The 12500-nt window shown below is 44.2% G+C and overlaps 1 protein-coding gene across 2 annotated transcripts in view; it reads left to right on the top strand.

Annotated features, from left to right (window-relative positions):
• The window catches only part of enox1 (ecto-NOX disulfide-thiol exchanger 1), a 125907-nt gene that overhangs the window by 112926 nt on the left and 481 nt on the right, over positions 1 to 12500 (top strand). For both annotated transcript variants that reach the window (XM_080785829.1, XM_080785830.1), the window contains 6 exons: positions 136 to 258; positions 617 to 724; positions 3569 to 3625; positions 5155 to 5257; positions 10526 to 10611; positions 10930 to 12500. The exon at positions 10930 to 12500 is cut by the window's right edge and continues 481 nt beyond it. In XM_080785829.1, the coding sequence (XP_080641955.1) occupies positions 136 to 258; positions 617 to 724; positions 3569 to 3625; positions 5155 to 5257; positions 10526 to 10611; positions 10930 to 11061 (609 nt within the window). In that variant the 3' untranslated portion in view covers positions 11062 to 12500. The remainder of the gene's footprint in view (positions 1 to 135; positions 259 to 616; positions 725 to 3568; positions 3626 to 5154; positions 5258 to 10525; positions 10612 to 10929) is intronic.

The following is a 12500-nucleotide window of genomic DNA, read 5'->3' as shown; positions in this document are numbered from 1 at the left end:
CCACAACAACTATAACGTCAATATGTCGTAAACGTCCATACTGCACGTCCATTGCATGTGGTCTTGATAAGATACGTTGCTGATGATGACGGAGATTAATCATCATCTGATAACAAACATCCCAAACCACTATAGGTGGAGCTGTTGAGGAAGGAGCAGGGAGGCACTAGGACCCTGCGTCCGGAGGAGACGCTGCAGCTCCACCCCCCCGACGGGGGCATGCAGCTGCTGCAGCACAACATGCAGAGCATGCAGCAGGTACGCATGTATGATGAGCATTAACCCATTCTGACCTGAGTTCAGATTCTAAAAATGTCTTCTACATCCTGACAGTTTTCTGGGAAATTTTTTTTTTTTAATAGCTAAATTATAACATAATGTTTAAAACACCAAAAGGGGTTCCCGCCCCAAAATGGGTCATTAAGGGCCTTGGCAAACCGTGAAGCGAGGAACGCAGGCGTTGTTGCCTCTGGAACAACACAGGTCTCCTCGTAAATGCGCGTGTGTGTGTGTGTGTGTGTGTGTGTGTGTGTGTGTGTGTGTGTGTGTGTGTGTGTGTGTGTGTGTGTGTGTGTGCGCGTGTGCGTGTGCGTGTGTGTGTGTGTGTGTGTTGCAGCAACTGGTCAGCCTCCAGGAGCAGCTGACCAGTAAGGAGCAGGAGTTGGAGCTGGCCAGAGAGGAGCAGAGGTTTCTGGAAGGAGAGCTGCTCGCTCTGAGAGACAAGGTCTGTACACTGTCTGGTACTGTTCGTTCGTCCGTTCGTCCGTTCGTTCGTTCGTTCGTTCGTTCGTTCGTCCGTCCGTTCGTCCGTCCGTCCGTCGTTCGTTCGTTCGTTCGTTCACTCGTTCACTCGTTCACTCGTTCACTCGTTCATTCATTAACCTTAAGAGGTGGCTAAAAACAAATCAAATCTGTAATCATGAGTAACTATCAGCTCTATTTAGTATTCATCACCGGTGTCATTTTTCACTTCACTTTGCAGTTGTTCTGTCCCCTGTACCATGTTGATCTGTTCCTGTATTGTATTGTGTTTTTCGTATGGATATAGTGTTTGGGTGCTTGCACATAATATGCACACATGGCATCAACGCATGGTGTTGTGTGCTGGCACACTATACACTGTCTTTCTTTTATCTGTATTGTATCGCATTGTATTGTACTGTAGCCTATGTGTGTCATTGTATGTTTAATTTTACTACCATTTTAAGAGCCTGCTCAGGGACTACAGATGTAAATTAGCTTATGGCTAACTCTGGCACATTTACATGGAAGTGAAAACTGAAATGTTGATTAATGAGCATTGTTCCTGTCAAATAAATAAATATATTCACCCACCCACTAAGTGCATCTGCCAATCTTTGATCTGGAAAGGGAGAGAGCTTTAGCTCTATTCTTTCTTTGAAGCACACGCGCACACACACACACACACACACACACACACACACACACACACACACACACACACACACACACACACACACACACACACACACACACACACAGAGCCGCAGGTCACTCCACTGGCCTCTCTGTGGGAGATAAAGCATCCTAACAGGACAGTTGCCATGGCAACACTTACCTCATACAGGGATGCACCGACGTTCTCTGCCGATAACCCGATACCAATGTTTAAAGATGGAGTTCTTCTATTTTTTCCAGTTATGTCATGTGTTAATGAGGTCACAGTACTTCATTAGACCCCATTGGTGTGGTTGTTATGTCATGTGTTTATGAGGTGACATTACTTCATTAGAGCCCATTGGTGTGGTTGTTATGTCATGTGTCTATGAGGTGACAGTACTTCATTAGAGCCCTTGGTGTGGTTGTTATGTCATGTGTTTATGAGGTCACAGTACTTCATTAGACCCCATTGGTATGGTTGTTATGTCATGTGTTTATGAGGTGACAGTACTTCATTAGACCCCATTGGTGTGGTTGTTGTGTCATGTGTTTATGAGGTGTCAGTACTTCATTAGACCCCATTGGTATGGTTGTTATGTCATGTGTTTATGAGGTCACAGTACTTCATTAGACCCCATTGGTGTGGTTGTTATGTCATGTGTTTATGAGGTGACAGAAAGTACTTCATTAGAGCCCTTGCAAATCTGTATGCAAATCTGTGCCTGGTTTGCTGGGACCAGATTACACAGATGACCATTTCTCTTACGTCATCACTGAGAGCTAGTCATACATATACACACCATGTAATCTGGTCCCAGCTCTCAACGATGACGTAATGTGTAATCTGGTCCCAGCAAACCAGGCACAGATAGGGCGCAAAGTAACCACAGTATACCGCTAATCAACTTACAAATGACATATACATAGAGGCAGAAACTGAGATTTGACAGTTTGTAGCGGTTTGTAGCGGTCGAAAGTACTTGCGCGCTCTGCTTGCGCACTAGTAGGCCATTTATGGCCTACTAGTGTGCAACAAGCAAGTATGCACTCGGCAGAGTGCAGTTCTAGTTATGTCACGTGTTTATGAGGTGACAGTACTTCTATAGACCCCATTGGTGTGGTTGTTATGTCATGTGTTTATGAGGTCACAGTACTTCATTAGACCCCATTGTTGTGGTTGTTATGTCATGTGTTTATGAGGTGTCAGTACTTCATTAGACCCCATTGGCGTGGTTGTTATGTCATGTGTTTATGAGGTGACAGAAAGTACTTCATTAGAGCCCTTGGTGTGGTTGTTATGTCATGTGTTTATGAGGTGACAGTACTTCTATAGAGCCCTTGGTGTGGTTGTTATGTCATGTGTTTATGAGGTGACAGTACTTCATTAGACCCCATTGGTGTGGTTGTTATGTCATGTGTTTATGAGGTCACAGTACTCCATTAGAACCCTTGGTATGGTTGTTATGTCATGTGTTTATGAGGTCACAGTACTTCATTAGACCCCATTGGTGTGGTTGTTATGTCATGTGTTTATGAGGTCACAGTACTTCATTAGACCCCATTGGTGTGGTTGTTATGTCATGTGTTTATGAGGTCACAGTACTTCATTAGACCCCATTGGTGTGGTTGTTATGTCATGTGTTTATGAGGTGACAGTACTTCATTAGACCCCATTGGTGTGGTTGTTATGTCATGTGTTCATGAGGTCACAGTACTTCATTAGACCCCATTGGTATGGTTGTTATGTCATGTGTTTATGAGGTGACAGTACTTCTATAGAGCCCTTGGTGTGGTTGTTATGTCATGTGTTTATGAGGTGACAGTACTTCTATAGAGCCCTTGGTGTGGTTGTTATGTCATGTGTTTATGAGGTGACAGTACTTCTATAGAGCCCTTGGTGTGGTTGTTATGTCATGTGTTTATGAGGTGACAGTACTTCTATAGAGCCCTTGGTGTGGTTGTTATGTCATGTGTTTATGAGGTGACAGTACTTCTATAGAGCCCTTGGTGTGGTTGTTATGTCATGTGTTTACACACGACCAAGTCCATTAGAATGGAAGTGGACTGTGGGGATGTTTATATATTTTTTTTTGGTTTGTTTTCTCACTCCTTCATAATTATAAAAGTGCATCTGGTTCATCGATGCCTCCATGTTGTGTCTCCTCAGCTGCTGGGCCCCGTGGAGCCTGTGGGGGACCTCGCCAACGGAGAGACAGCAGAGAAGGTATGAGGCCTGCATGCTACGCCACACTGTTGATTTAGTCGACTGAAACTATGACTAAATCTATGACAGAGAAGGTGAGGCCATCCTACGCCACACTGTTGATTTAGTCGACTGAAACTATGACTAAATCTATGACAGAGAAGGTGAGGCCATCCTACGCCACACTGTTGATTTAGTCGACTGAAACTATGACTAAATCTATGACAGAGAAGGTGAGGCCGTGCTACACCACACTGTTGATTTAGTCGACTGAAACTATGACTAAATCTATGACAGAGAAGGTGAGGCCATGCTACGCCACACTGTTGATTTAGTCGACTGAAACTATGACTAAATCTATGACAGAGAAGGTGAGGCCATGCTACGCCACACTGTTGATTTAGTCGACTGAAACTATGACTAAATCTATGACAGAGAAGGTGAGGCCGTGCTACACCACACTGTTGATTTAGTCGACTAAAACTATGACTAAATCTATGACGGAGAAGGTGAGGCCATGCTACGCCACACTGTTGATTTAGTCGACTGAAACTATGACTAAATCTATGACAGAGAAGGTGAGGCCGTGCTACACCACACTGTTGATTTAGTCGACTGAAACTATGACTAAATCTATGACAGAGAAGGTGAGGCCATGCTACGCCACACTGTTGATTTAGTCGACTGAAACTATGACTAAATCTATGACAGAGAAGGTGAGGCCATGCTACACCACACTGTTGATTTAGTCGACTAAAACTATGACTAAATCTATGACAGAGAAGGTGAGGCCATGCTACACACAGAGCATTGTGGATTTCCTCCACTAAATATCTATATGACGAGAAATGTATACTGTGTCTAAATATATTGACAATTTTGTCAACAAATATAAACTAGACTAAATCCAGTACAACTAAAAGACAAGACACTTTATGTTTACATACATGTGTGCGTGCGTGCGTGCGTGCGTGTGTGCGTGTGTGCGTGCGTGTCTCCCCACTGGCATGTCAGAGCGGTGTTACTGCGGTATAGCACTGACGCATGGCACGCATGCACGCAACCACGCACGCACGCACACACACACACACACACACACACACACACACACACACACACACACACACACACACACACACACACACACATGAACTCCTAGCCTCACACCCACTGAACTGGAAGGTGATTGTAATGTCAAAGACGCCGTCGCTTGTTTCAAACGCTCTTGAGCACTTAAAGCCCAGCTTCCATATTCACCGGGGAACCATATCTGCCCGAAATAGCAGATCTACAAGCTCGTTTTTTTTACGTGTTTTTGTGGAGAAGGTTTTCGCTGAAGACTCGTGGGTTTTATACATGGTTAAGATCCTTTCATGGTTCATGGACACATGACCTCGTCTTTAACCCTCGCAATGTACACTTATACTGTAGCTGTTGTTTATTCATGCCTGCGTGTGTGTGTGTGTGTGTGTGTGTGTGTGTGTGTGTGTGTGTGTGTGTGTGTGTGCGTGTGTGTGTGTGTGTGTGTGTGTGTGTGTCCGTCCGTCCAGCGGTTGAATGGCTGCGTGCCTGCCGTGTACCACGCCAGAGAGCGGAGGAGCGAATCAGCGATGCGCGGACCAGTGACCTCAGAGAAAGAAGCCCTGCTATTGGGTAAGACCCAGTGACCTCAGAGAAAGAAGCCCTGCTATTGGGTAAGACCCAGTGACCTCAGAGAAAGACGCCCTGCTATTGGGTATAAGAGCCCTTATAGAGCGGCCCGTTATAGAGAAATTTCCCATCCACTTTTTTTCCATAGACGTTTCAGACAGTATTTATTTAAAGATACAGTATGTAGGCCTACAGTATACGTGACAAATCATGACAATAAACACAATTATTTGGGCCGAACGAATCATTAGAAAGAAGAAAAAAGGGCACCTTTTTTGTTGTTTTTTTAGGTATTTTATGGAGCTTTTGATGGATCGAGTGGAGATGCTTCTCACCTTATAGCATCGTGTTGCTATAGCTGATGACAACAAGTCAACAAGACTGGAGCGCGCCATCTTGAACGCAGAATGGATCATAACATGTGCACATTTTAAGATTTTTTATAACTCCATTATGACTGTGTTAGGCTATAGTATATTATCGTATAGCTCCCTGTAAACCAAATCTGATACATAAAACTTTATGAATGTGTTTTATACCGTATACAGTAGCCGTTCATTAGTCATGCCAGGTTCCTGTAATTAGTTTTGAACTATTGGAAGCAATTTACACTACCGTAAAATATGTTACTTTATAGTCAGCTGGATGGATGAGAGAGAGGACATTTCTCTCTCTCTCTCTCTCTCTCTCTCTCTCTCTCTCAGAGACGAGATCCAACGTGCGCATTGTGTTGTAGCATGCTGTAGAAATAGTCCAAATCAACTGTAGATTTAGTCGACGGAAATCGTACGATATTTAATCGACTAAAAACGAGCCTAAAAGCAACACATTTTAGCGTGACAAAAATACGACACAAACTAAATGTGACCAGATTTGACTGAGAGCCTGCCATCGTGCCATCGTGCAACCTCCTGCTTTTCACCAGAGAAAAAAAACCCAGAATTTATTCATATTTTATCCAAAATGAGTTAATAGCACTGCAGGCAGACTCCATATACTAGAGCATGTCTGAAATAAATATCAGAGCTGAAATGGAAATGCTTAAACATGTAGCTATAGGTGTAATGTTAGAGACCACAGAAGTGAACCTTAGTTTCAAGCCTGTTTTCTCAACTCGCTGTTTCTCTGCAAGACATTCCTCTATATATAAGCCATATCTCCAAAACTGGTCGGTCAAACTGAACAACCAATATGTCAATTTGAAGCTATGATTCCCTGCTTTCACATGACATGTGAAAAAACAGCTCCTCAGTCAAGCTGGGTCACAAATAAGGGCCAATGCCGCGGTAATATCGGGACATCTCTACAACTATAACTACCAGTATGCCACTATAGCAACTTTACAGGAAAACAAGGAAATGCACTCGGTATAACGCTGCTATTACTGCTACCCAAGTGATCAAACACTTCCCAATTAGCATCGTTTTAGTTCCACTGCGTCAGCTGTGTGCTTCACTTAGGATTCATGAGTAATGCATAATGGTGTTCTTTTCATTTCCGTGCAAGGCTCAAGGCTCGTACTCCGTTTTCTAAACGCTTCCGCCATCGTGCAGTCTGAGTGCCAGCTAGTGATCATTTCTTGCGACTATATAAAACTGTGTCGAAAAACGTCCGGCGACTACCTTAACCCATTCTGACCTGAGATCAGATTCATACGAGGTTTCCACTGGACACACACTGGTCTGATGAACCCATTCTGACCTGAGATCAGATTCTAAAAATGTCAGTCGTTCTTCGATTTTTCAAAAATAGCAGACCTACAAGCTCGTAGCGCGCCACTCGGTGGCGCGCTATGAGCTTGTAGATCTGCTATTTTTCAATAGCTAAAGCATAACATGATGCTAACACCAAAATGGGTTCCCGTTCAGAATGGGTTAATTCTTTCTCTGACGAAAACAAAATAAAAACTAAAGTAATAAACGAAGCTATACGGTGACTAAAACAACCAATAAGTCTAGATTCAAGTAGAACTAAAAGACAAGTATATAACTTTATGTTTGGTTTCGTGTCACTCTCTGAGAATAGCCGCGACCTGCAAGCTCACAACCTGTCACAGCTCTACGCTCCTGTGAGCTTGTAGATCTGCTATTTTCGGCACGCAGCCGAGTATAAATCGGGGCGGATCAACGGTGACGTTTGTAGCTGCTATGCAGACAAAGTTGAGCTGGTTTCAACTTCAGCTGAAGAGACTCTATACACGTAGCATTCGGATATAGAGGTGATGCGCATGACATCATCATCATACACGGTTATGGAGGAACGCCTACCGAGTGGCAAAAACATAAAAAAAATGAAATCTGGCCTTGACAGCTCATACTGTACATCCAAACAGAAAAGTCCTATATCTGATTGACAGCCCCATACATCCACACAGAAAAGTCCTATCTGATTGACAGCCCCATACATCCAAACAGAAAAGTCCTATATCTGATTGACAGCCCATATACATCCAAACAGAAAAGTCCTATATCTGATTGACAGCCCATACATCGAAACAGAAAAGTCCTATATCTGATTGACAGCCCCATACATCCACACAGAAAAGTCCTATATCTGATTGACAGCCCCATACATCCAAACAGAAAAGTCCTATCTGATTGACAGTCCGATACATCCACACAGAAAAGTCCTATCTGATTGACAGCCCCATACATCCAAACAGAAAAGTCCTATATCTGATTGACAGCCCATACATTCAAACAGAAAAGTCCTTTATCTGATTGACAGCCCATACATTCAAACAGAAAAGTCCTATCTGATTATAGCCCCATACATCCACACAGAAAAGTCCTATCTGATCGACAGCCCCATACATCCAAACAGAAAAGTCCTATATCTGATTGACAGCCCATACATCCACACAGAAAAGTCCTATCTGATTGACAGCCCCATACATCCACACAGAAAAGTCCTATCTGATTGACGGTCCCATACATCCACACAGAAAAGTCCTACAGTATCTGATTGACAGTCTATACATCCACACAGAAAAGTCCTATCTGATTGATAGCCCCATACATCCAAACAGAAAAGTCCTATCTGATTGACAGCCCCATACATCCACACAGAAAAGTCCTATCTGATTGACAGTCCCATACATCCACACAGAAAAGTCCTATCTGATTGACAGCCCATACATCCACACAGAAAAGTCCTATCTGATTGACAGCCCCATACATCCACACAGAAAAGTCCTATCTGATTGACAGTTTGATACATCCACACAGAAAAGTCCTATATCTGATTGACAGCCCAATACATCCAAACAGAAAAGTCCTATCTGATGGACAGCCCATACATCCAAACAGAAAAGTCCTATCTGATTGACAGCCCCATACATCCAAACAGAAAAGTCCTATATCTGATTGACAGCCCATACATCCAAACAGAAAAGTCCTATCTGATTGACAGCCCCATACATCCACACAGAAAAGTCATATCTGATTGACAGCCCCATACATCCAAACAGGGGCTTACGGAGCTATGTGTGTGGGTGGGTGGCTGGCAGGCTGGCCGGCTGGGTGGGTGGGTGCTGACTGCTGAGCACGACAACAGCATGGTTGTTTTTCACCACCTGTGTGCAACCGGCTAACACACACACACACACACACACACACACACACACACACACACACACACACACACACACACACACACACACACACACACACACACACACAATAACTGTATACTGTATAGGCCTATATGGTGATTTTGGGTATGCCAGTACAGTACAGTACAGTACAGTACAGTACAGTACAGTACAGTACAGTACAGTACAGTACAGTACAGTACAGTACAGTACAGTACAGTACAGTACAGTACAGTACAGTACAGGGTACTCTACCGGGTGCGTTCCTGTGGGTCTGGAACTTTTCCGAGTTCCGACCACCTGTGATCTCGGATGAATGTGTATAGCAGCAGAGTGGTCAGAGTCACAGCGACACACACAATGCAATCTCATCTCAACCAACGCTTTTCATCCTGACCCAGAGTGTCTGCTGGCTCAACTAGAAGTATGAATCACCCTTTAGGAGAGAGAACCCAATCCTATTCAACTAGAAGTATGAATCACCCTGTAGGAGAGAGAACCCAATCCTATTCAACTAGAAGTATGAATCACCCTGTAGGAGAGAGAACCCAATCCTATTCAACTAGAAGTATGAATCACCCTGTAGGAGAGAGAACCCAATCCTATTCTGTAGCAGAGAGTTGGTGTTTTTCTGGCAGCCAGGCAGGGAGGGACGGAGAAGTCTGGAATGGAATGGAGAAGCTATAGGGGACCGGGAGGAGGGGAGAACAGGAGAGACAAAGGGGGACCGGGAGGGGAGATAACAGGAGAGACGAGGGGGACCGGGAGGGGAGAGAGAAGTAGAACAGGAGAGACGAGGGGGACCGGGAGGAGAGAGAACAGCAGCACATTCATCTCTCTTAGTGGAAACTCGCAGGAACCGAATATGAAGGAGAGAGACGCTAGAGCTCTCTATCTCAGTGCCTTGCTGGCTGCCTGCCAGCCTGCCGCATGCAGCCGTGCACTGCCCCGACCTCGGTCAATTAATTTAAGTCAAAACAAAAAACACCTTTTCATCGGCATCTCCCATATATAAGCTTTTTGGAATCAGAGCTCAGCCCACTTGACGTAATGCTATACCTACAGTAATTCTCATTTAGGTATAGGTATGTCATTTAGATGGATGCGAGGTTCATTTATTGACCTGGGATCCGGTAGCTTATAGTTTAAACATACAGATTATTTATTTACTGATGTTATACGATTATACTGTTTAGACTATTGTGATGCTTTAGATATTGTCAATTATATACTTGCATGAGAAGGAGAGCGGAGAGTGGAGTTAGCTGTTTTAGCAGACAGTTTGAGGGTCCAATAGAGTTAAGGGGTTTTGTCAAATACGTTTTTTTTACTACTTTCCATTGTTTCAATATTTTCGAAACAACACACAGACGTAAATATAGCAATGATTTATCGAGAAAAAAAAATCAAAAACCTTATGGACAGCAACGAGTACGACTACAGTATTATGATATATGTGTGAGATAAAATAAATCACACCCGTGTGAAGAGAGGGGCGCTCTTGTACATCATCATATATATCATCTCATTCCAGCCAATCAGAATTTGCGTCCTCACCTTCGTCTTCAATGATTGTGCTGCTCCATCTCTCTCACTCTCCTCTTTTGTCCTTTTCTCTCTCCTCTCTCTCCCCCCTCTCTCTCTCTCTCTCTCTCTCTCTCTCTCTCTCTTCCCCCCAGGTGTCATCTCCACATTCCTTCACGTCCATCCGTTTGGGGCCAACATCGAGTATCTGTGGTCCTACATCCAAAGAATGGACAGCAAGGTATAAACCACAACAAGAAATTGCTTCCCAGATTTGACATTATTCTGATAATAATTATATTCCCCTGACTATGAACTGAATGTTGAACTGAAATTCACTAAAGAAAACTGTAATTCAATGTTGCATAGCTTTAATGTTAAAATGTATTCAAGTTTGTTATAATAATCATATAACTGTCGTTAATGCCCTAAATCCTGTGTGTGTGTGTGTGTGTGTGTGTGTGTGTGTGTGTGTGTGTGTGTGTGTGTGTGTGTGTGTGTGTGCGTGCGTGTGCATGCGTGCGTGTGTGTGTGTGTGTGTGTGTGTGTGTGCGTGCAGGTGTCGACGGGGGAGTTGGAGCGCCTCATGGTCCGTCTGCCCTCCATGTTCAGAGTGGAGCTGAGTGGAGTTGGAGCCTCGCTGGAGAAACGATGGAAGTTCTGCGGCTTCGACAGCCTGGGAGGCGTGTGACGAACGCACACACACACACACACGCAAACACACACTCACACGCACACACGCGAAACTCGATGTGAACGTTATCAACCCATGATCATTAATCAACAGTATAGGCCTACTCTTATCAAGGAAACTCCCCCTGGTGGAGGTGAAATGAACTGGTTGGAATAACGTGTTCCTTCCACTACGTCCAACCAGGGAAACTCCCCCTGGTGGAGGAGAAAGGTCAATGCCCAACGCATTCATACGAACCAGCGACGGCTCCAGAAAATTGTGACTGGGGGTGCTGGCTATTTCGAAGGGGGGAAGGGGGGCTAATGCATCATGGTTTACATAGAGGTCAGTCAATTGGGTCTTTATGCATCACAAACACCCTGTGCGTGTGCGTGTGCGTGTGCGTGTGTGTGTGTGTGTGTGTGTGTGTGTGTGTGTGTGTGTGTGTGTGTGTGTGTGTGTGTGTGTGTGTGCGCGCGCGTGTGTGTGTGTGTACTAACTGCATCACAGACAGTTCCTTGTGTGTTGTGACCAATGGTAGGGTCTCTCTCATGAATACACATGAGAACAGGTGGACAGATGAGGACCCTCTCGAAAACGAGATATACTATATCTCAATGAGGTATTCCTGTAGACTTTCAAACAGATGGACAGATGCAGAGATGGACAGATGGACAGATGCAGAGATGGACAGATGGACAGATGGACACTTGGACAGATGCAGAGATGGACAGATGGACACTTGGACAGATGCAGAGATGGACAGATGGACAGATGTCCCTACAGAAGGACTACGGCTGTTTTTATGGACCATGAAACCAGAAGTATACTTCCTTTTTTCGTTTATTTTTTATGTCGTTTATGTTGTTGTTTATAGTTCCGGGGAATGTTGTTGAGGACCAATCCGGTCGCTTGTTGCCCCCACCCTCCTCCTCCCGTGTAATTTACCATGGCAACAAGACAGAATGATCTCTCGCCCGCCCGCTCTCTCTCTCTCTCTCTCTCTCTCTCTCTCTCTCTCTCTCTCTCTCTCTCTCTCTCTCTCTCTCTCTCTCCCCTACTCACGTCCGATATACTTTGTCACACGACAGAGATCGTAAATGTCCGATCTACCACGGTTGAGCTAGCTTGTATAGGGCGACTGTTTTTGCTGTTTCTCTTTTTCTTTTTAATAAATTATTAAATTGTGACACTATCAAGCGTAAACATATCGGACGGTCTTGTATTTGATTCAGTGAGATAAAACTTTATCCCCACACAGGATAATAAGATGACTGAGAGTGGTGGGATTGTGAAAATAGCAGGTCTACAAATGGCGATGGATTGCATTTTTATAGCCCTTTTCTATACGCACGGTGAGTGCTTTGCTCAAAGCGCTTTACAACGGTCCAACGCAGTAGTTTTCAACCAGTGGTCCTCAATATTAACTGCAAGAGATTTCATGATATCACGATATC

This window comes from Protomyctophum bolini (assembly GCF_963924005.1).
Source record: "Protomyctophum bolini genome assembly, chromosome: 16".
Classification (NCBI taxonomy): Eukaryota; Metazoa; Chordata; class Actinopteri; order Myctophiformes; family Myctophidae; genus Protomyctophum; species Protomyctophum bolini.
This window is presented reverse-complemented; position numbering and strand designations above follow the sequence as displayed.